The sequence below is a fragment of the Aphelocoma coerulescens genome, chromosome 7 (genome assembly GCF_041296385.1).
Source record: "Aphelocoma coerulescens isolate FSJ_1873_10779 chromosome 7, UR_Acoe_1.0, whole genome shotgun sequence".
NCBI lineage: Eukaryota > Metazoa > Chordata > Aves > Passeriformes > Corvidae > Aphelocoma > Aphelocoma coerulescens.
The window spans coordinates 2,445,830-2,469,539 of NC_091021.1; the positions used below are offsets into that span (position 1 = coordinate 2,445,830).

The 23,710-nt window shown below is 49.9% G+C and overlaps 1 protein-coding gene across 1 annotated transcript in view; it reads left to right on the forward strand.

Moving 5' to 3' along the window:
- The window catches only part of LOC138113294 (RNA-binding protein 44-like), a 30,103-nt gene that overhangs the window by 4,847 nt on the left and 1,546 nt on the right, over positions 1-23,710 (forward strand). Inside the window, exons 8-14 of the mRNA XM_069021453.1 lie at positions 157-241; positions 611-742; positions 1,399-1,472; positions 2,302-2,432; positions 2,542-2,681; positions 4,682-4,948; positions 16,407-16,545. Coding sequence (XP_068877554.1) covers positions 157-241; positions 611-742; positions 1,399-1,472; positions 2,302-2,432; positions 2,542-2,681; positions 4,682-4,948; positions 16,407-16,545 — 968 coding nt within the window. The remainder of the gene's footprint in view (positions 1-156; positions 242-610; positions 743-1,398; positions 1,473-2,301; positions 2,433-2,541; positions 2,682-4,681; positions 4,949-16,406; positions 16,546-23,710) is intronic.

Consider the following 23,710-nt stretch of genomic DNA (forward strand, 5'->3'; position numbering starts at 1 on the left):
GTTTTAATTGCCCTTTCAAAATAACTTCAAGAACCTCCCAGTTATTTTGATCAGCCGGTTAACTTTATTAAATTCACCTGCTTCATGGGCTGGTTTTCTGAAAAATAGCTTATAATCAGGTGGGGGTGCTGTGCTGTAACTGAATGGTGTTTGTAGGACAAGTCACAGAATGATGGTGATCAGCCAAGTGCTTCCCCTGAGACATGGGAAGAACAGCCTAAAGCTCAGGCTCTGGAACGTGGTGAGTGATCTGCTTCTAGTAAAAATAATCCCTCATTTGTGAGCTAAGTTTTGGGGGGGAGAAGACAAACCCTGTGTAAAACATATATATGGTAACACAGCTGTCCTTTCTGTGATGGAATCCTTACATATGAGCTATCAAAATTTATTGATAAGTAATAATAGAGAGTTCTATACTATTACTTACATCTTTAAAAAAATTCTATTTAATTTAGAATTCCAAACTAGTAAGTATCACCTCTTTGAAATGTAGTTCCAAGAGATGTAGGTAGCTGGAATCCTCTTCAGCACAGAAATCTGGTACTCATTTATGTAGCATCATACCATGGTTTTGAATTTTAACACACTGAATTTTATCCCAACTGCCAAGGCTGTGTGAAAGATGAGGAAAGGAGTGAGTATTGGTTTGATGCAAAGGAAGACTTGTCAGTGGCAGATATTTCAGTAATGTGCAAAGAAACGAAAAAGCAACCAGGAAAACAAGACTCAATTGATTCAAGAGGTAAAGTCATGTGGTTTAAGCTGATATACCAAATAATGGTGTTTATTATTGGAGTAGTCCATTCCTTGTTTCCAAGTAAACTTGGAAAAAATGCCAGCTGGTTTTCAGACTTACTTTCTCATTCACTAGCAGTGAATCCTTGTAGATACTCAGCTGTTTTCATCCATCCATGTTTTTCCTTGAAAACTTCACCTCCAGTGCTTAAACTCTAATTGGTAAATTCCCAGCTAATCACATAGGTGGAAATCTTCCTTTTTTTCTCCTCTTCCTCCTCTTTCTGCTTCCTTCCCGTGCTGGACTCTTGAGAGTTAAATGCAAATGGTTTGTGTTTGGAGACTTGGGTCACAGTGATGGGTCTGGTGAGAAGGCCCAGTGTGCTGAAGGCAGAGAGCTTGGGGGCCTTTCTGTACCAGCCTTCAGTACCTGTTACTTCAGAGCTGTTTTTCCTCTGCCTCTTCAAATCTCAGGGAACACTCAGGGAAAAGAGATTTCACAAACTGAACTCTTGTGCTTCTCAGGACACTCGTTTGCTGTTACAAGATTTTCTTTCCCTTAGTTTCTTTTAAGGTTTTCTCTCTAGGCTTTCCAAAATCTACAGAGAAGATGTTAGCTCAAGAAGAGTTAGTAACTCTTTGCTTTCTTACCTTTATTATTAGAAGTCAAGACAGTGGACAGTGGGAATGACCATTCTTCTGTTCATGTTGATGGCCCAAAACCCTCAGTGTCTGAGGTAGGTCTGTTCTTAATTTGTAGTACAAATGTCTTTTCTCTTTAAGGCTTCTTTCACACTCTACATTTACTACTAAGTGCCCTGATCTGAAGTCAAGAGTTGGCACATTCTTTTCTTGGAGATAGTCAAACTGTGAGTAATTATTACTAACAGTCCTTTGTAGGGCAGGCTAAGAGCCTTGAATCTTCTTGTCTCATAACATTTAATACATAGAAAATTATGTTAGCATAGGAAAATGTGTTTTATGTATTGGTAATAAATTTCTGGCATGTGGCAGAAGAGTGAAAGCACCATTCTTTTGCCCCTGCATCAAATTGTGATACTCCACCTGGTTGTTTGGGGTTTTTTTTAATCCTGGGACAGTTTGGAATTTACCCATTTGCACTAGATTTTTCACCTTGTAACACCTTTTTTTTTTTTTTACATAAATGTCATGTGGTTTTATACAGGAAAGATTTTGGGATGATGGATGGGAAAGAAACTCTGGGATTTTTTAGCATAAATCTAAGAAATCTCTATATACAAACAGAGTGTTTTGTATTGGCTCATCTTGGGCCTTGGAGAGTAAAGGGCAATTTAGCAATTGCTGGTGCTGTTCTCATAAACCATACAGATTTGCTGTCTTTGGGGATTTCCCTTTAAACATGCTGGTCCTTTGGGAAATGGTAATTGGATCTAATTTTAAGTAGCAGGAATAAGATGAGCTTTAAGGTGACTTCCAACCCAAACCATTCTGTGGGACTAGGATCTTATTAGTAGGAAAGAGATGTTGTGTTACAAGTGCAACACTTAACCCCTTTATTTTGTCCTTATTTTGATGCAATTCTAGGATCCTGGAGAAGATTGCCTTTGTCCCTGTATTAATTCAGGTGGTGTATTTGTTTCTCCTTATGCACTGAACTTGAGCAGCTTTACCAAGTTAATAAAGAGGCTTCAAGAAAGGTATCCAGAGTTTAACAGGTGAGATATTTGGATTTCTTTTTATGGAGCCAATATCCATGGTAGCTAAGTGCTAAATGTGGTGCACAAAATGTGATGTAGTAAACAGTTACTTCTTGAATTCCCACAGAGAGAGAATTGCGGACTCTGTGCAGGAGGTGAGGAAAAACCACAAAGGTGTCCTGAGTGGCATGGCCATCAGTTCTATTGAGGAAGAGGCCTCTGCCATTCTGAGGACATGGATGCACTGTTGTGGGCAGGAGAAGCAATGAAAAAGGTGAGATTCCAGCCTGCAGGGGAATAAACCCACCTGAGTTTGTGTAGCTCTATAGCCTGACTGGGTTAACTTAGCCTAAAGCCCTGCAGGAGGTACCAGGATGCATCCGCTGGAGCACTGATTTATTTCTAAGGACTGGGAGCTGTAAAAGGGTTGGCTCTGTGCACTAAGACTTGGTGTGCTGGGTAATTAATTATTGAACTGCTTCACTGATGGACTTCGTAGAGGGTGTTGGCACATGTTTGGTACAAAGCTGACACCTAACGGCCAGGCCTTGTGTAGCCTTCCATAAAGAAATCCCAGCACGGGCTCAGTTCTGCTTCCAGACATGGATGATTTCTGTCTGGTGTCTGAGGGCCAGCTCTGGACTAGAAATCAGACAGAATCAGATTGTCTTGTAGTGTTCTCACACTGATCTCCGTGCACGATCATGTGGCACTGCAGGAGTCTGCAGCAAGCTGAACATGCTGAAACCACAGCCCAGAACTCCAGGGATGTGTCTGTCTATCCATCCTTGTTTTGGTCTCCTGCTCAGCTGGGTGCTCACCTTGGTGCTTTAGGTTCCTCCTAGCAGTGCCCACTACCAGGTTTGCTCCAAAAAGGAAAAGCTCCATATTAATCAACTGTCTGACTTTCCCAGGACCGCAGATAGGAACAGAAACTCATCCCCCAAAAAATAAAATCTTACGTTTGGAAGCATTTTCAGTCAGTAAGGTTTTAACAGCCTGGAAATGTGTTGTGCTTTCCTTGTGGAGTGATTATTTGGTTTTTAAATGGTGTGTGGGCTCTGCAGTCCTAAGTGTTCCTATTACAGTATTTTTTTCCTGTTGCTTTGTGAGGGAGATGATGACTTAGAATAATTTTTACTTCCATCATGAGGGAGGTGTGAAATAGCCAAGTCATTAGTAAGTAATGGGGAGAAAAAGAATCCCCATCTTTCCACAGTAAGGAACAAGTATGTAATACATTTAAGAGAAGGAGATTCTGTTCAAAGCTCAGCTCTACTAACTCAGTCTCTTTGTTGTACTTCTTCCTAGATCCTGCTGCCATTGCTGCTGGAAAGAGCAGCCTTGTTTACTGTCAGCAAAGGTTAAAATTTGTTCTTCAAAAAAGTTGGGCCAATGTTGTGCTGTTTTCAGACCTCTCCTGCTCCCTCTGCTCGTGGCAGAGCTGCTGTCAGAGCCCTGGCTTTGTGCTGTGCCCTTGGTCCTGGTGCTGCAGGTGAGGCCTCAGCTTTGGTGTCCTCCTGGAGTGTGATGGAAAGCATGAAAGCAGCCCCAGGCTTTGCTCTGCCACGTCTTTGCTCTGCTTACCAACAGCTGTTGTTGTTTCTGTTCCCCGACTTTGGCTCCGTAGTTCTTTCTAAACTATTAACACTTCTGCAAGGTGCTAGTCGTTTAGGAAGAACTGGATCTCTGGCCTTCGAACTGTTCTTTTCCTCTTGGGAAAGCAAAGTGTGCACGATGTGAAAGGACTCGAGTTAGCACACTGTGGTGTTCCTTCACATTTTCTGTTTTATTGATCTCCTTTTGAAAGGGAGAACTGACTTCAAGTGCGAGAGAACCGATTTGTGGGGCAGTGACCTCGCTGCAGGCGGAGTCCTGTCCTGCTCTCACGGGCGTGTCCTGATCCAGAGCACCTGAGGGGCCCGGGCAGGCTCTGCTGCTCAGGCACAGCTCGGGAACGAGCTGCAGGTGGAGCTGTAGGAACTCGGGAACGATGTTACACTCGGTTGAAAAATAAATAAAGTGAAAACCACAAAACATTTCTTTTCTCCTTAGAAGTGTGTTGCATGTGTATGTTCAACACTAGAAAGGGGGAAGGTAGGATTTTTTAGCTAGGGAGAAATTCCCTCGGTGGAGATAGAAGCGGGGCTAAGGAAAGCGCGTGAGGAAGGACTTCTCCGTGCTTTCCTTTGGAGCTGTTTGCTCCCTTTGCCGCGGCTCTGGGCTGCGGTGACGAGATGGCGATAAGGAGACCCTGGGCTCCGCAGCGCTTCCCCCTCCTCTGCCCCGCGCTGCCGTCGGGGGAGCCGGGCGGGAGCGGAGCGGGAGCCGGGCGGGAGCGGAGCGGGAGCGGAGCGGGAGCCGGGCGGGAGCGGAGCGGGAGCGGAGCAGGAGCCGGGCGGGGCCGCGCCCGCCCCGGGCCCGCCCCTCGCGCAGCGCCGCGGGCGCGGAGCCCGCCCGGCCCCGGGAGCGGAGCCGCTCCTGCCGCGGGGCCATGGCCCTGCTCCCGCGGCGCTTCCTCTGCTTCGTCCTGGGTAAGTGCGGCCGCCGCGACACAACTTCCCCGGAGCCGGTGGGGCGGCGGGCGAGGCTCCCCGGGATTCCCCTCTGCGCTGGGCACGGGCGCGCAGCCCCGGCCGCCTCCCCCGCGGCTTCACCTCTCTCCCTGAGACCCGGCGAGGCTCCAGCTTGGCTTCGCTGGCGACACAGCAGTAGGGAATCAAAAGGAGAAAAGATTCCAGGGCACTGGGACACAGTAAAACATCGCACTTGGCCTCAGGAGCAGCGAGGTGGTGATGCTGTGGGACGCAGCCTGCTCTGTGTGGGATTCCCTGCTTGCTTAGGTGAGGCGTGCTCGTTCTGCTTGGCGTCCGTGCCTTTTGTTGCAAATGTTTAATTACTGCCCTGGCGTCTTTGTCTTCCCATTCCTGAGCCGCAGGAAGAGGAGGCAGCCAGAAGTGCCCCTTCAGACAGGCTTTTCCAAGCTGAGGTTGGATGTTCTGCGGTGTACCGGTGATGGGGTTGGAAATGCTTGCGTTGTGTGGTCGTTTCCGTGGGATGCAGCGTGCCTCGGTTTCTTTGCCGCTCCTGGCATTTCAGTGCAACAGGTAGAGATTTGTGCCGTATTTGTCACCTGTGAATCCACAGCAAAAGCTCTGAGGGATGTTGGTGCTGTGTAGAAATGTGTTTATTTAAGGTACTCCAAAGGGAAACCGCTCACCCTCATCCCAACGCTGATCTTCCACAAAATCCAAGTGCTCCTTGAAGAAGCACAAATTTCTCCTCCTCTCCCTTCGTTCCCCTGTGCTGGTTTTCTCCCCCGAGCCGTGGTGCATAATGCATTGAGCCGTGCTGCACATAATGTGCTTATCTGTACCATGTAATTAACTATTTACTACTCCTCAGCTGTGCAGGGGCAGGAGCAGGCTGTGCCCTTGGACGAGGCACATTCTCCTGCTGGGTTGCAGGGGAAGGCTGCACGTCCCTGGCTGCAGAAGCCTGTGCAGGGAGCACTAACTCCTGCTAGCTAGGATTTCTCTCTGCTCTGTTTTCCCAGCCCTTGTCTCCTTTTTCTGACCCTCTCTTCTCTTGGTTGGGGAGCTGTAACTTTTAAAAGTATCCAGGTATTCCAGGCTGCTCCTTTCCATCTCCAGTGGGCTTGGAAGCAGCAGGATGCTGCCTTTCATGTGAGCCAGTTGCCCAATGGCAGCTACTCTTGGTGCTGTGGATGTGTTTTTCACCACATTCTCTTCCTAGGATTTTTTATCTTGAGCACATTTAACAAAAAGACCCCCTCTTTTTTGCCTTTAAGCTTTTACAGCCCTGCCCACAGTCAGGGCTGCACTGAAATTGCAAGTAGCAACTGAGTGCCCAGAAATCACGGTGGAGTCTTGAATTTTGAGGTCACTGATGCTTCTGAGCATCAGTGATCCACTGATGCAGGTGTGTTAAAGTGAGATTTTTTTTTTCAAGGAAAGGGTTTAAAAGAAAAACCTTTTTCTTAAAGCTCAAGCTTTAAGTAACTTCACAACTCACTGCAGGCTTTAAAAAGCAGGGGTGGTCAGGGAATCAGCCATCCTAAAAACCCCAGTCTCATTCAGCAGGCCAGGGATCCAGCTGTACCCCAAGGTAACCACTTCCATTAAGGCAAGATGAAGCTTTTCTGGTTTTTAGCTGCAGCTTCCTGCAGAGGCTGCTCAGGGAGGAGGGGATGAGCCAGGCTCTCGCTGTTACTGGGGCAGTGATGATTGGCACCACCCAGAGCTCTGTGCTGTATTTTGGTGTTTAAGGGCAGTGCTGGGCTGCTTGGATTCCTTTTGGGTTTAGATAACTGTATTGCTGCAAGAGATAAGAGGCAATTGCAAATAATGTCAGTAAAACATTAATATCTCCTTGATTCCCTGCATCTTCTGTCTGTGCTGTGCAGCATTGTGTTTGCACAGTCTACAGGAAAAGATGCTTTCTTAAAAACAAAACTTTTGGGCACTGTTTATGACCTCTCCTGGAAATCAGGAATTAAAAGTCCTCTGTGTCTTCTCTCAGCCCAAAAAACACTCGGTAATGCCTGCCAGTGATTTCAGTTTGAGTGCCTCCTTTATAAAAAGCTAAAGCTTCCTCTAAAGTCGAATTTAAGGCTGCAGCCTCTCTGGGAAAATCCTCCTCAGTATTTAGAGTGTGCTCTGTTAGAAATCGCTGACAATAAAGTAAAGCATTCCTCGTCCCTTGCAGAGCATCTCTGGCATGGAGAGGACTCGAAAATTCCTATGCATTAAAAGAAAAGCGTGTGGATAGGGACAACAAAATTGCCTCCACCCTGTAGTTTCTTGTGGTGCTCCCATACGTGCCAGCTGTATTCCTGCAGAAACCAGTGGCACATGGGTTTGGTGGGCTGGTTGCAGGCTGTGTGATCTGGTCAGGAAGACTCTTGGCTGTGAGAAATAGGATTGCATTTCTTAACTCTGAAATGATGCTGAATTTAAGAGCCGTGAAGCACCGGCGCTGTAACCTCCCGTTTGTGCTGACCCGGGAGGCTGCAGGTGGTGAAAATACAAGTGCCATGACCTGGATGGAATGAAATTAGAGACCTCGTAATGGCTCAAGATGGGGTTGGCATCCTTCACATTTCCACAGGGCTGGAATTCAACGTTGGGGCTATGGCAGAGTTGAGGGAGGTCTTGAAGAGTTGCAGGTGGGAATCTGGAGTTACTGCTCTGCTCTGGCAAGTTCGTTCTGCCTCCCTGACTGGATGTAAAGTCTGGCTCTGTTGTTGTCTGGGGCAGGTTTGGGCTCCAAAACCACGATTGTGATCACAGCCCTTCCCAGCACAGACCCTGCACCAAGCAAGGACCAAAAACGCCACTGGGGTGGAGGGACAGGAGCATTAAAAGCCCATTGGAGGGGAAATGCAGCACTTCAGCTTGCTCAAATAGCTAAATGCCTTTTTCTTCTCTGAAATACAGCCATGGCTGGGGTTCACCAGGTCAGTTCCTGCTGTGGGTGGGTGAATACCAGGGAATGCTGGTCCCTGTCTGCTGTAATGCTACCCACGGAGCTGGCTGCTTTTAATCATCAAATCCACTAATGAAGCTGCTGCATGGTTTCAGTCCCTTGTCTCTGTGCTCCTACAACATGAGCTTTTGGGGATTTGAAAACACATCCTGACACCTCAGGGAAGCACCCCAGTGCGGAGGCAGGCAGCAGCTTGGGTGAAAACCCCCTGATTTCAGCCAAGGGTGATCCCCCTGGGCTTCCCTGTATCCTTTAGGTAACATTTGCTGGGAGAGCAGCAGCGCTGTGTGTGGGTGAGTTGAAGAGAGGTGCAAAATCTCTGTGTGCTCTTCAGCTGGAAGGAAGGAAAACCACATCGAGAAGTCTCTGTTGAAAAGGAAAATAAATTATTCCAGTGATTCCCGGGCTGCCCACATGGCTCAACAGCAGATTTTAGTCTGGAAGCATTGTGTTAAAAGGTTCAGTGAAGCTGCTGTTGCGTGCAGCCTGTGATGGGTGCACCAACGTGACAGTGGGGATATTTATTTTGCTTTTCTCCCTAACAAATTCTTATATTTACTGGTTATGTGCTTCTTCATGGGTAGTCTGCTAGATTGCTCAGGCAGTGATTTTTTAATCTTGAAGGTAATTCAGTAAAATGTTTGATAGTCCCATGTAGCAGATCATCTGTGTTTAACACACATTGAAACCTGAACCAGGGGGATCACAGTGTGTTGTCTCCAAACCAATGCCAGGCACTTTTAACCTTGGTGTTGCTTTTCCCTGCTCTTATTTTAGCCTCAATCAACTGAAATAGCTGAAGGAGAAAATAATCCCGGGGGTGGAAGGAGAGTACATTTCCCTTTAGCACATTCCTGAGATCTGGAGTCTGGTGGCTGCTCGTTTCTCCCTGGCTTTGTGCAGCAGGACCAGCCTGGCTTTGAGACCAAGCCAACATCTGTGGCATCCAGTGCTTTGTTGATGTTTTAAAAATAACTCTAAACCCGGGTCTAACGCTGGGTTAAGGTGTTGGGATGGGGATGTTGAATACCACAATCTGCCCTGGGAAGGCAGGAGGGATGTGGCTGCTTCCCTTCAGCCCCTGGGTTTGGGGTGCACAGAATCCAGTGGGGACCCCTCCTTTCTTCCACCCTGCTGTTGTGAGCAGGGATTTGATGGTGGCCAGGGCCAGAGATGATGTGAACTCGGGATGGGTGAAGTCTGGGCTGTACAGACATTGCCAGTGCCTGTCTAAAGCCTGTGGTTTTCCTCCATTAATTCAATCAAGAAGAACTATTTTCCAAAAGACCCCGCTATTCATCAAGGATATAATTATCTTTATAACTAACAGCTCGTGGCAGCAGTTGGATTTCAGTATGCCTAGCTTTTGATTTCCTTTCTCCTTCCTCCCTTCTCAGCTGCTCTTGATTTTATTTTACCTAGCGAGTGAATTTTGGTGGGGAAATAAAAGTATTTGTCATTCTGTCTTCTGCAGAATCAAGTCTAGGGACATGTAAGATAAGTCCCATTCCTGGAATTGTGCTTGGCAGCCTCTGATGGGTAACAAGGGCATACCATAGCTTGTGCTAAGACAGGTGGGAAGCTGAGGCAAGGAGAGAAAGACCCTGGACCAATTTCTTGGAGCAGCCTATTTCAGTGTATTTAGTGGTTAATACCATTTAACAGCAATGCTTTGTGGCAAAAAGCCAGCTCCTTGTGACCCAGCTAATCAGGACTGCCCTGCAGTGGGCTTCACCCTACAAACCTTCATTTTGCATTTTAATTTTAATCCCATATTCTGTGTCTTACAGGAGCTGTTATGTGGGGTCTTTGAATGGTGTAAATTACCCTTCCTTTGGGGATGGATTGGCTGTTGGAGGTGCTTCATAAAATACTGAACTTGAAAGAGGAATAGCACAGTGCAGTGGTACCTCTGCTCCCCAGGCATCTCCTGAGCCCCCAGAAGCCCCCAGACAGGCTTTGCTTTCAGGCAGCTGGCTCCCACCTCAGCTTCAGCTAATAATTCCCTGGCAGTTATTTTTAGGCAGTTTATTTTGTGCCCTCTTAGAATGCTTGGAATAGCTATAAAATGACAACAAAACCTCAAGTATCCCCATCCCAGCACAAAGTAAATGCCGACAAATCATCCAAGTACCAGCTTGAGGGATAAATCACTTCCTTCCTTTGCAGGCACAACAGGATGCCACATTTAAAACCTGGGAGATCCTTTTGGGTTTCATGATGATTTTCAGCTGCATGCAAAGTACCTCATTAATGCCGGCTGGGAAAAAAAGCAGCTTTCTCTTTATTTTGCTTAGTGTGATAAAATGAAGGGAATAACCATTCCAGGAGCAGGGATGAAGTCCCCCTGTGAGTTAATAAATCAGATTAAAGGCCTTTAGGTTCTGGGTGCACTTCTCGTTCATGTGAAGAAGTGGCTTGTGGGATGAACCCCAGAGGGCTCTTCAGGCCCACCACACCTTGTGCTGCATTCCCTAAGAGGTGGAAACCTCTGGCCCCTTTGGAAGCTTTCCACACAGCCAGGTCCCTAACAGGGGCCTGTCCCCAGCTTTGCTGAGCAGGGACTGACTTGCCCTACTGACTGTGGATCCAGTGTCCCGTCTCCCAGGCCAAAAGGATGTTACAGGGCACTTCAGCCCTCCCACCGTGGGGAGTATCTTAACCCTGCCTCTTTTCGTTTTGTTTTTCCCCTGCCATGAGACTTTTTTCCCCTCTCAGCTTGTGTGACTTCTCCCCCATTCACGCTTCCTCGAGTCCTTTTGTAGCTTTGTGGTAGTGAAGCTGTTGGACAGGCAAAATTTGGGATGAGCCTTCCACCTGCAGAGCTCCCTGGGGAGCTCCAGCAGGGCTCTGTCCCCGTGTCCGTGCCGTGCTTGTGCTGCTCTGTTCAAGCAGTAGCTGTGTGGTTTCCTTCTGCTGCTCCATCTGCAGCCCCCCAGGAGCACAGGGCAGGCAGGGAGGGGGAGATCCTCCTCCTCTTCTCCCAAGTGGGTGTTGGCAGCCTGTCCAAGACATCCTGGGACCAGCGTTCCCGGTGCTTGGAGGTGGGCAGATCTCCCCCCAGCTCCCAGCATCTGCTCTGCCTCCAAAATCCTCACTGTGCCATGATTCAGCGGCGTGTTGTAAAATCCCCTCTCCCCTGCAGCACATAAAAGCCCCCAAATCCCATGAATTCCCTTTTAATTTACACCCTGAATGGCTGGCTGTGTTGGGAGAGGAGGTCCTGCAGATTAAGGGACAGTGCCACAACAGTGGCAGGGGAGGCGGAAGCTGCCTGGTTTGGGGACCTGAGGATGCTCCTGAAGCATCCATGAGCAGGTTTGGGATGGGATGGTCCTGTGCAGGTCTCTGTGTCCCCCATGATCACCTGCAGGGCTCGGACCCCTCCATCCATCTCCATTCCTAAGCTGCTGCACAGCCCCTGGAGCTGCTGCTGGCTCCCAGCCCCCGTCCTGAGCCAGCCGGGCAGGGAGGAGAGGCTTTAAAAATACATTCCCTGTGCAAATCCCAGACAGAAATAGCTCTTCCTGGGCTCCAAGGTTTCGTCTGACTGCGGAGGCACAGCCCAGGCTGTCAGCAAGGGGAGCTGGGAGCAGGTGGCTCCTGAGGAAGGCACAGTGCTGGGCCAGCCACCCTGCTGTCCCCAAGCCCAACATCTGCAGCTTTCTGTCCAAAAAAAGTGTCCCAGCTAAACACCAGCTTAGGTGTTTCCTGGTGAACCCGGGGCTGTTTGCAGGCTCTGAAGCCTCTGCTGAGCTGGTGGCTGCCAGAAGCAGCCCCACTGGAAGGTGTTTTTAAGCAGAGGGTACCAGACCCTTCCCCGGCTTCTGCAGATGCTGGAAGGGCCAATTTTTCCATTTTTGTGGCTGCAAAGTGGGATGTTTTTCACACTCATCTTCTGCCTCCTGCCCCATGTCCTCTCGCCAGCCTCCCGTGAGTGTTTTATTCTGCAGCTGAGTCCAAACCACGAGGTTTGTTCTAAATAAAACAGCAAAACCACCACCTTGAAGAGGAGAGGAAACCAGCCTGTTTCCATCTGGGGCTTGTTCAGAGCACTAATCATTTCACAGGGGAGGTCTGAGAATTTGGGAGAAGCCCAGGGGAAGATACTGGGATGTTTGTTTTCAGAGCCCAGAGCTTTGCTGGTGCCACGTGTGCCTTGTCCAGTGCCAGCCCTGCTGTGGGTGTCTCTTGGCAATTATCTGCCATCTTTGGGGTTCAGCTTTTGGATGAATATCTGCCTATTTCCTGCTTTTTGCTATGAAACCCTGAACAGTTTTCCCCCAGAAAATCCTGACAGTCCAAACAGATGGTCTGGTGAATTCTCTGCATGTGTTGTCAAACAGTTTCATCCTTCCCCCAGCACCGTCAGGGGTACTTGCAAAAATGCCTGGGAAATGGGAACATCCCATGCTGTGCCAGTCTGAAATTCCCAAATCAGTTCTCAGGCTCCACAGTCCTCCCTGCCTCTGCTTCCCTGTAGGGTTGGTTGCACATCCCAACAAGACAAGCCCAAGAATTTCTGGAACATGGAGGAGAAAAAGGCCAGAGACCAAGGAATTGTGCAGAGGGATAGTGCTGTGAAATGCAGGATGTTTCTTGCAGAGAAAGCTCAGGGATTTTTGCTGGTGAACCATCACTGTGACAAATGTGTGGGCTCACAGCAGTGGGAGGAGGAGGGCGTGGTGTCCTCAAAGCTGTTTCTGGAGGGATGGCCCAGAGCTCTTGGTCCAGGCTCCAGCTCTGAGAAGTGCACTGTAGGAAAGTCCAGCTGTCTTCCTGAAATTTTTATAACAATTCGGAACCAATGCTGTTTTTCTGCTGAAATAAATGTGTGACATTAGCTTTTTGCAGCTAACCCTCAGTAGGCTGAGTCCTGGTGGATGCTTCCTGGGACTCCCCAGGACATCAATCCCAGGGCAATCATGAGGATCTGGGATGCCTGCAAAAGCCATCCCTCCAATCACCTCCTCACCACTACTCTCCAAGTGTTTCCTGTGAGGAGGATCCTTAACATTGCATCTTTTAATAGGCAATCAGGGATTGTCTCTGCAGGGAAGGTTGTTCATCAACAATTCTCATGATAGGAGAAGGGAGAATGGCTTCCCACTGCCAGAGGGGGCAGGGTTAGATGGGATACTGGGAAGGAATTGTTCCCTGTGAGGGTAGTGAGGCCCTGGCACAGGGTGCCCAGAGAAGCTGTGGCTGCCCCTGGATCCCTGGAAGTATCCAAGGCTAGGCTGGATGGAGCTTGGAGCAACATGGTCTAGTGGAAGGTGTCCCTGCCCATGGCAAGGGGTGGAACTGGATAAACTTGAGGGTCCTTTCCAACCCAAACCATTCCAGGATTCTATGATTCTCCATGTCCGTGTGGCACCTAAAGACCAAGCAGGCCTTTGGAGCTACTACTGTATGGCCCAGTGGGATGTTCCCAGAGAACTGCTGCATTCCTGCAGCTCTCAATGCCATTTTTCCCGAGGGAATGGGAACAACGGGGGCCCATGAGAGGGGAGCTCTTTGGAAGCAGCTCAGCCTTGGTACAGTTGAGTTTTGGAGCACAGTTATTTGGCAGCTCCTTGCAGCCTTCACAGATGGATGCTGCTGAGTACAGAGCCGTGACTGCTCTGGAGCTCAGTTATTTACAGCTCACTGCAGCTGACTTACACCATCTCCATCAGCAGGGCTGAGGGCAGAAGGAAAGCCTTCTGGAGTGAGAGCCAGGAGAGAACAAAAATCCATCCCTGCTTTTTTCCCCACTGTTGTTACAAGCCCTGAGCCTGTCCCGGTCTGACATGGGGTGGCGGGAAATCTGTGAAGCAGCAGGGATCTGTGGGTTGAGGTGGGGACCACGTGGAAACGTGGCAGGAGCTTCTCACTTTGACCTTAAAATGTGCAATTACAGCTAAAGTCAGTTCTCCTGGTCAGCTGAAAACAAAAGAGCCTTTCTGCCTCGCTGTGCCCAGCTCCATCCTCGCAGCACTGACACAACGGGCCCTGTTGGGCCTCGCTCCTCTCGGGTGTGGAACAAAAGAGCCCTTCACCATGTCCAAAATCAGATGTCCTTGGAAACGGTCACTGGCTGATGGCTCTGGTTTCCCCAGTCCCCCGGGGCAAAGGGATTCGCAGAGCCCAACGAGGAGGTGTGGGAGATGCAGTGGGAGAGGCGTCTTCCAGGAGCAGGTCCTGGTGGGGCAGGCAGAGCTCCTGGGAAGCACGGAGGAGCTGCCAGGGGGGACAGCAAGGTGCTCAGCTGCCTCTGAAGGACCTCGAGAGCTGCGTCTTCTGAGCTGCTGTGATTGGCAAGTGCTTAAAGCTCCCCAGGGTTTGGTTTTCACTTGGTTTGGGTTGTTTTTTGCTTTTGATAGTAGGGCCAGTTTTCATGCTGGTTACCAGCTACCTGTGGCTTGCAGCTACTTGCAGCCAGTTTGTGGTTCTCAGTTGCTTCCTCCCGATGGTTTTTTCAGTGTTTCTCCTCTCTGCACTCAAGGTTAAGGTGTTTTCCTCCAGGTTCATTCTGCATAAGCAGCTGTGTGGTCATCAGGAAACATTTGGGCATCCCTAAGGATAGTTGTGGTACAGCTTGTCTCTGGGCTCATCCTAAATGAGAGTGGGGAGGAGCATGGCCAGGCAAAATGCAGCCTGGCCATGCTTGGTTAACTTCTGCTTCTCTCTCCCCTCGTGCTGCTTCACTGCTGAATTTCCTCAAGTGGCTTTGTCTTCCTCAATTTCTCTCCATGCTTTGTGTGTCTCGCTCATTTCTTCCTGGCTGTTTCCTCCTTTTCTCCTCAGTCCCCTTGGCTGCTCATCCGCTTTTTAATCCATTCTCCCGCTGTGCTCTCCCTTGTGCTTTTGCTGTGTTCTCCTGCTCTGCACCTGACACATTCCCCAGCAGCACTTTCTCTGCAAGCTGCTTGTGCAGACAAGTGATGGCTGTGATATTTGCAGGGCACTTGCCCTTCAGAGTCCAGTGCACAGATGTCACCAAGGGGTGACCCCTGAGGTGGCTCCTGAGCCTTCCTTGGACGCTGGTGCTCGCTCAGCCGTGTCACTCCTTCACTTGACTCATCCAGATTGGAAGGGATGGGGAGGGGAGAAAAGCCTCCTGGCCATCAATCAGCCTGCCTGGACTGAGATTTGCAGTCCAGGCCTCATGTAAAATTATTGCAGCTTTCCTTCTGCTCCTTCTTCTCTTGGTGCTTTGCTCCAGCATCTCAAATGCTCCCATTTGGGAGCAGGGCTTGTCCCTGGCTGAGGTCATGCCCCTGGCTGGTGTCAGGTTGGGAGAGCTTCAGATTTTGATAAACTCAGTTTTATTATTGCAACAGTGAGGGTTTAATGTTCTTTAAATTCTCTTGGCTCATTAACTCCCATGGTTTTATCTCAAGCCAGGCCAAAGTGGCTGCTGCTGTTGGAGGCAGCGTGGGAGCCCTGCACCCATCCAGGAACATCAGCCAAGGCTCTGGGGGCCCTTCCCACCCAAATTCCCAGCAGGTTCTGGCTTCCCATCCATTGCCATAGGATGCTGGTACCTAAGTGCTCTGAGGATTTTGGAGGCTGCAGAGGGATGGTGTCCCATGGTGGCGTCCCTTGGCTGCTAAATAAGCGGCTCAATTCTGTTGTGTTAAAAAAAATCAGATAAAAATAAAGCACAGAGGTATTCACACATAGCAAAAAATAGATCTGGTATGTGGTGCCTGCCTGCAATGCACTCCAGGAGCTGCAAAGGCACTAGCTGGCACTTTGGGACCAAGGGAAAGCTATTATTTATAGCTAGGCTCACTTAATCATTCTCCCAAAGAGTTGGTTTTTTTCCCTTCCCTTTGTAGCATCACAATCCTTTTCCCTTTCCCCTCACCAGCAACATTGCACTGATTGTCCATGAGTCTCTAAGCAGCACCTTTTTCTTCCCTGTTTTTAAAGAAGTTGCAGGGACACGTTCCCAGAAGGGAATTCAGTCAGCACTGTACAGCCAGAGATGGATTTGATGGGTTTCCCTGTGTCTGTCCCTGTGCTCCATCAGAGGTGGATATCTGTTCCCAAGTGTGGCAGGTCATTTTTCAGGGGTCAGCAGCAGGGATCTCTTAAGGTTATTCCCCAGCTTCCCCCACACCCTTACTTGTTTCTTAAGCCCAAGACCTGGGCGTTTGAAATCCAAAGTCATTTCAGCCTATCAGCAGAGAATAAATCCACATCCTTACTAATTTATGAGTTATCTGGCATGTCGTGAATAACTGATTGATCAGCACCAGGCACTTGGGAGGGTGCAGGGTCCCAAGGGTGTGAGGAGGGAAATAAACCTGGGAGAAGGAGGTTTTGAAGAGCTGGGGTTGCTCTGGTGTCAGCTGTGCTTTGGCAGGTGCCTGTGTGTGTGCAGCTGGGGGCCTGTGTGGCACAGGGGGCTCTGGTGGGGCTCTGGTGGGGCTCTGGTGGGGCTGTGACCCCCCAGCAGAGCCTGACCCCGCGTGGCCCTGGCCTGTCTTGCAGCCCAGCACTTCATCGCGGCCACGGCGTGCCAGGAGGCCGACTACGGCTGGATGATCCGGCACTACTGCCTCAAGCAGTTCCAGCTCAGCATGGAGGGCATCGGCCAGCGCCTCTGGTGCGACTGGGATGAGACCGTGGGGTAAGTGAGGTCCCTCTGCTCCTCCCTCTCTCCTGCTGCCCTCTGTGGTTTTGGGCTGCAATGGTGTCGGCACTGGGGCGTTTCACACGGGGAAACACTCTGATTTCGCTCTGCTGTGCTGCTGATGCTGCCCTGGCTCTGTCCCTGCTGGGTCCCTAAGGGGCTTCTCCAGCCTGGTCACATGTGGAGGGGGCATGAGGTGGGCTTGGAGGGGAGAGCAGTGGACATTGTCTGCCCAAACTTTGGTGAGATTTTTGGCACTGTCTCCTGTAAGATCCCCACAGACAAATTTGTGCTGGATGAGGTTGGAAACCATCGGAACAGCCAGGCCTGGGGGGTGTTGATCATTGACCAAACACTGGTTGGAGCACGTAGGGGTTTATCCCAGGGGTCAGCATTGTCCTGCTTAACCTCTTCATTAGGGGTGTGGGTGATGGGACTGGGTGTAACCCCAGCACCTCAGATGACACCAAACTGGGAGGGGTGGGTGATGCAGGGACCTCAACAAGCTGGGAACCTCCTGAAGCTCAGCAAGGGGAAGGGCAAAGTTCTGCACCTGAGGAGGAACAGCCCCATGCACCAGGATGTGCTGGGGCTGCCCAGAGACCAACCAGAAAAGAACCTGGGGGTTCTGGTGGGCACCAGATTCAGGAAAGTGTCCTGGTGGGAAAGCATGAACACAAACTGAGGCATGGGAGGTCCCCTCTGTACACCAGGAAATGCAGTTTCACTGTGAGGGTGACCAAACACTGGCACACATCTCCCAGGGAGGATGTGGAATTTCCATCCTTGGACATACTAAAAAACCAGCTGAACATGGTCATGAGCAGCCAGCTGTAGGTGGCCCTGCTTGAGCAGGGGCATTTGGACAAGGTGAGGTGGATCTCCAGAGGTCATCTCCAGCCTCAGCCATTCTGTGATTAAAGGGGTTTTCAAGGAGCCCAGCCTAAGCAGGGTTTGGAAGTCAGGGTGGGGGCTGTGCCCCACCACCCAGCAGTGGAGCTCCAGTAGGAGGAGACCGTGGCTCTGCTGCGTGCTGGGAATTGTTGGTTTAAAGAAGAGGCAGATTGGGATTCCCATCACAGGGGCTTCTGGTGCCTCACAGCTTGATGGACATATTTTCCATGAGATTTTGCATCTTTTCTCATCACTCTGGTTCTCCAGACAGTTCAGAACTCCCTAACTCAGAGTGAAAACCCCATAACCCACCGAGATGCCCTCAAACCCTCTCTGTGAGAAAATCCCAAGCTGTCCCACCGGAGCTGCTGGCTCAGCCCCTGCTTGCAGAAGTTGTGTGTTGATTTTTCCAGGCAACTAGAGGGAGAGGCTGGAATGGTATGGCATGGCATGGCATGGCAGCCGCCTGCTAAGCCTCCTGTTTGTAATCAGTGTCAGGGAGTCAGCTGTGATTTATGACTTGGGAGCAGCGGAGATGCAGCCTTGCTTCCCTGGTGGAATGCTTGGGAGCATCTGTGTGAGATAAGGAGGGTGATAAGGGAACCCTGCTCAGTGCAGCCCCACCAGGGAGACTGGGGGTGTCCCATATGGGGAATGTGCTGCTCTGCGGGGGTTTGCTGGATTTTTGGGGGAATTTTTTTGGGTTTGGTTTTATTTTTATTGCAAACAGTGCTTTCTTTGGATTAGCCCTTTCCTATTTATAATCAGCAGAGCTGAATCTTTTGGTACCACCACGGTGTAAATCTGCTGAGATGGTTTTGATTGAAGTTGAAAGACTGGTCAGGGGTGGCTCTGTGGTGGCGTGAGGGCTTGAGAAAATAACTCCCCTTTTCCCCCCCTTCAGCTGACTTTCCATGTTGTGCCATGGCCTTTCCCTGGGAAAATGAAGCAGCGGAACAAAAATGAGCTCATGTGACACCAGTGGGGATGGGGGTCAGCTGGAAACAAGGAGCAGGTGGTGCTGTGTGCCATGAGTTTTTTTGCACAAAAATTAAGAGGTTTTGTGAGATTTTGGTGGTTTCCTGCTTCGTGGCCCTTCCTTCTGTGCCAAATTAAAAGCTACACGTGTGTGTATCTATCTTTTGGTCAAAGGTTGGACTCCAAGATCTTAGAGGTCTTTTTCAACCTTAATGGTTCAATGATTCTGTTCTGTGATTCTGAACATACTATTGGGTTTTCCTTCCCCTTGATCCATGACAAAATGGAGGGGAAGAGAAGAGAGTGGAAAGACTGTGGGAGATTTCTGGTTCTGAGAAGCCTCATCTGGTGCTCAGAAATGCCCAGGGCTGCTGATGTTGCTCCAGCCCTCACCATCTTGTTCTTTATCTCACACGTCCTGTTTGTCTTTTCAATAGCTTCAGCTAAACTCATTACCCTTGAGGCACTTGGAGGAAATGTTGATAAGCTTGCAGGGTTTAATTTGATTGCCTGAGTCCATTTGCTCCGTGCAAACACATGGCTCAAGGTTATTTGAGAGATGACATTCCTCTGATCCTCTCGTGCCTTCAGGACACTGGAAAAAATGGGTAGAAATAGCTCAGTTAATGCACTAAATCAGCTGCAAGGATTTGGGGTTTGGGTGGGCTTGCTCATCATGTTGCTCCCTGGATGTGTTTGGGAATCGCCATCCCCTTTTTGGGGAAAGGGAAGATGTCCCAGCAGGAATGAGCAGGGAGTGGCATAGCTGGCTGGTCACCCCTCTGGCTTTAGAGGAAGGATTTGTCTTCCACCAGCTGTGAGACAAAGAAATTGAAATAAAGCACCTGCCTGGAGCCTGTTCTCTCCAGATCTTCCCCCAAACCAAGACATTTTGATGCTTGAAACCTGTCTGAAACAAGGAGAAATGTTGGGAGGTTTTACCTCTGTATCACCAGCAGCATGTTTGGAGCTCTTGATTTCCTGGATGCATCATTTAGCAGGGAAATGCCCCTAAGCTCCATCATTTCCTGCTCAGGTGAGGGTGGCACAATGGGAACATCTGGATAAATGAATTGTCTCAGCAGAGTTTGTAATCGTGGGCCATTTGTCCTATTTATAGGTGGCAGATGCTGCTGCCATCTCGCCCTCAGAGGCATTAGCTGAGCTCTTGCACCGCTGTTCCTGCTGTGCTCTGATGTAACCGAGGGGTCTCTCTGGAGCTGGAGTGTTCAGTGAGGTCGGGTTGGGCTCTGTGGACAAGCACCAAACTCTCAGGGAAGGTTTGTCCAACACCCTTCAGCTCTGCTGGCTTTCTTAGTGTTGCTTATTCAGGGAGAGTTGATGGATTTCAATGGGCAGGTTTTTATCGTGGGCCAGGGGAGCTTGTGTGAGTTGTTGCACATTTTGGCTGCCCTGGGATTCAAAAGCCAGACTGCAGCTGCATCCTGGGCTCTTCGGTGTCGAGGGCTCCTCCACTCCGTGCTGGTGGCCGAGCTGCTCTGGCCAGGAGCTCAGCTGTACCTGATGAATTATCCCAAAGATCAGCTTGGCTATTTTGATTCCAGCTTCGTCGGCGTGGTGACTGAGCCAGGGGGATTAGCTGTGGTCTCCCTCAGGGCAGCTATTTCAGGGATGTGGAGGGGTCAGGCTGCCACTGCCCACCCATGAATGCGTCAGCAGGCGCTGATGACTTGTGGATATTTTTCCTGCTCGGTTTTGGCTGGAGGGCTGTGGCCAGGGAAGGGATTTGCAGGAGGGTCTGTGCACAGGGGGATGCTCACGGTGCCGAGCGCTGCTGCCACAGCTGCGGGTGTCACTCCAGCCCAGCCAGGCATCTTCATCCCAAATATATCCACCCTCTGTGGCATTCCTGAAAATCTCCATGGAATGCTTTCCCCCGGCCGCGGGCGTCCTGCGGGAAGGAGCTCACCAGGGGGATCGTGCTGCTCTGACAGCTGCAGCCAGGGATGGAGCTGCTCTCCCAGCTGTCAGCACACTCACACTCTGTCTTCAGGTTATTTATCCATTATTTACAGAAAACAGATTGATCCATTCTCTTATTATCTCATTATCTACTTATTTATCTTCAGCTTGCCAGTTCCCTTCTGGATACCCCTTTAGCCTGGCTCCAGGCTTGCCCTGCAGCCTTGCAGAGGAGGAAATCAATGTTTTCTCTTAATCTGCAAAGGAAAAGCGAAGCCTTGTGGTGTTTTCTTTTTTCCCTTCTGAAGCAAGGAATTCAGGGAAGACAGGAAATACCGGGATACTCGTGGTGAAAGAGAGAGCTGTCAATCCTGTGAACCCCAGTCCTAGTGTAGCACCATCCACATCCAAGTGCTGTCAAGGAATAAATGCCAGCGTCAATTCCAGTCTTGGTTGCAGTGGTAAAAAAACCCCAGAGGAAATTCCTTAGGATTTATCGCAGTGTAAGCATTCAGATGCCATCAAACCCTAAATCATTCTTTGACTGCTTCCCACCCGTGGCTGAGCCCCATCCCCATCCTGCCTGCAGCCCTTCATCCCCACGTAGTCCATCCACAGCATCCTTTAAACCCAAACCATTTCCATGGTGACAGAGAAAACAATCCTAATTGCAGTTCACATTGGGGTAGGGAAAAAATATTCCAAAGCACAGTGGAGCTTTCCAGGGCCAGGTGTCTGTCTTCTGGCAGTGATGGGATTGTTTGGAAAAACTTGCCCTCTTCCCAGTGCTATCCTAGAGCAGCTGCCTAATATTTTTGTGGAGGACATGATGTTTGGGAGATGGAGGCTTGCAAATGAGCTGTGGGCTTCTCTGAAAGAAAAAAGCCTAAAAACTCTGTGTTTGCTACAGGAGGAATAAAATTGATTAGGGAAGCCCTCCTGTTGAGTCAGGAGATGCAGAAAGGGCCCCCTTGCTTCCTCAGTTTCTTGGGGTGAGGTCTGGGTGTGGCTGGATCCAATTATTTACTACATGGCATAGGCAGTTATATATACTGCCCTATTTATTGAAACAATATTGAAGTAAAGCTCTTAAAATGAGCAAAATAATTATTGAGTAGAGATTGATGTTACCCATCCACGTGGGCAAATCCTGATCCCCCTTCCCCATCTGTCCTGGAGAACTTTCACAAAAAGTTCAAGCTGGTTCACCCCCACTTGGGCTGAGCATGCTGCTCCAGCCTTGTCTCCAGAGAGTTTTAACTCTGTGACTGAGGATCATCCTTGCAGCCTCCAAGGCTTGGCTCAGCTTTTCCCTGTTGAGCGTGGTGGGGTGTGTGGGGGGAACATTGCTCTCCTGGCTGTGGGGTTGGCAAGGGGAGGGTTGGACAGGAAAACAGCCCTTCCCCCCCACTCCCTGAGGTATTGCACCACCAGCCCAGGCTGAATTCCCTGTGGGACCAGGCTGGTGTGGTGCTAACACAATAATGTGGCTCTGCTCATGAGGAGAGAGAACCAGATGGCAGTGGGATGAATGTTCACCACGGCTGTGGCAGGGCAGAGCACTCTCGGCCCCAGGCATCAACACTGCTGCTCTCCAGAGGGATCCTGATCCCGCCTGCCAGGGCAGTGTGAGCGTCCTGGATCCGATGGGTCTGGTTATCCCTTCCCAGCCACCAGAGCGCGTTGGTATCCCACTGCAGTAGCTGGCAGTGAGTGCGTCAGGAGAAGGTGCCCAGTGCCTTGTGTCTGGGTGCATTTGGGGTGGACAGGAGATGATGGAGTCTCACCGGGCTGTTTGGGATATGGGGCAGCTCAGGACCCCGCAGCCTGCAGGGATGGCCTCAGCTGGTGGGTGACCAAGGGTCTGGGAGATGAAAGTGGAAGAAATGAAAGCACTTGGCCATAGCTGAGAGCTCAGCTTTGCTTTTAGCTGGTCCTTCATAAAAATTGTGATGGTCAAGTGTGCTCTGTGTAAGCAACGGGCAGAAATCGGCTCTTGAGGAGCACCCAGCCTGCCTCTCTCTCAATCAGAAGATTTATTACTGGAGCTGTTCCTGAAAACAGTTTCTTTTCCCTCTGGGACCCTCCCAGTCACTCCCTGCTGGGCTGTGGGGCCGGAGGGTGGGAGTGCCCGTGATGTCAGCCTGCTCCTGCTGAGGATGGCACCTGGAGCAGGGAGGCTTTAATGAAAACGGCAAAAATAAAAGGGACGAGAGACTTCGGGTGTGTTAAGTGTGTTAAGCCACCCCACACCCTCCGGTCATAGCCCCATGGCCATCTCCTTGCGTGAGGCTGTGGCTGCCCAGCTCCTGTCCTCGGGTCCATCCTCACGTCCGGAGCTGGCTGAGTGCTGGAACACGGCTGCTGCCTCCCTGCAAGGGCAGTGAGTTCAGTGAGTTTATCCTTTCATTTGCTGCCACCGTTGGGCTTTGGTTCCTTGCATGTCTTCACATACAGTGATGGGAGCAGTGATTTATCCCCATGGAAGCACAGTTGGAGCCAGGGAAGGGCTAAGCCAGCTGCTCAATGGTCCTTCAGCTTTAAAAATAGCTTTTATTCACCTGTTAACCCTTTCCCTCTGATTCCTGAAGAGGCTGCAGCTCCTAAGGATGCTGATGAAAGGGAAATGGTAATTTTGCACATTGGGATGCTTAGCAGAAGCTGCTTTTAGCAGCTGCAGGCCCCGTTAATTAAATCTCTGGCCGTGTGGGCACAGCCTGCCCCAAAACCTCAAACCCCAGCTGAGGAGCTGCACAGGGGCTGTGGAGAGTGGCTGGGAAGCTGCTTCTAAAATACTTCTTCCCCCAGGCATGTTTTTAATTGGAGAGCTGGGGTTTGCTTTGCTTTGTTCCTCTAAAATTAGATGTGACTAATTGGGATGGGGGGAGGGAACTGTTATCTATGTGGTTTTTATGCATAGCCAGTTTTAAAGGAGGGAGGGTTTGCCTGTCATGGTAATATCCAGCGGATGGCTGCATGGCCTGGCAGAGGGACAGTGTCTCTGGTTCAGGGCTGCTCCTGGTTTTCCAGGTATTTATAAAAAAAATGGGAAAATGGACGTGCTGGTCATAGAGGTAGGATGGGCTGTGGGCCTGCACAGCTGGTTCCTATGCAACAATTTAAGGCAATTTAACGGAGAATTTTAAGTAGATTCAATGTACTTATTCCTGTCCCCCTTTGGGCTGAACTCACACAAGCTGGAGGATGGTGCTCCAAAGGCTGGCTTGGGATGGGTTTCCTGAAGGTCTTTGCTTAAAATATGGGTCCAACCTGTGTTTTCTAATAGCACCAGTTTGGCCAGGAAATCCTGCAAAAATTTACACAACCCAAACTCCCCCCGAAACTTGCTTCTTGTTATTCCTGTAAA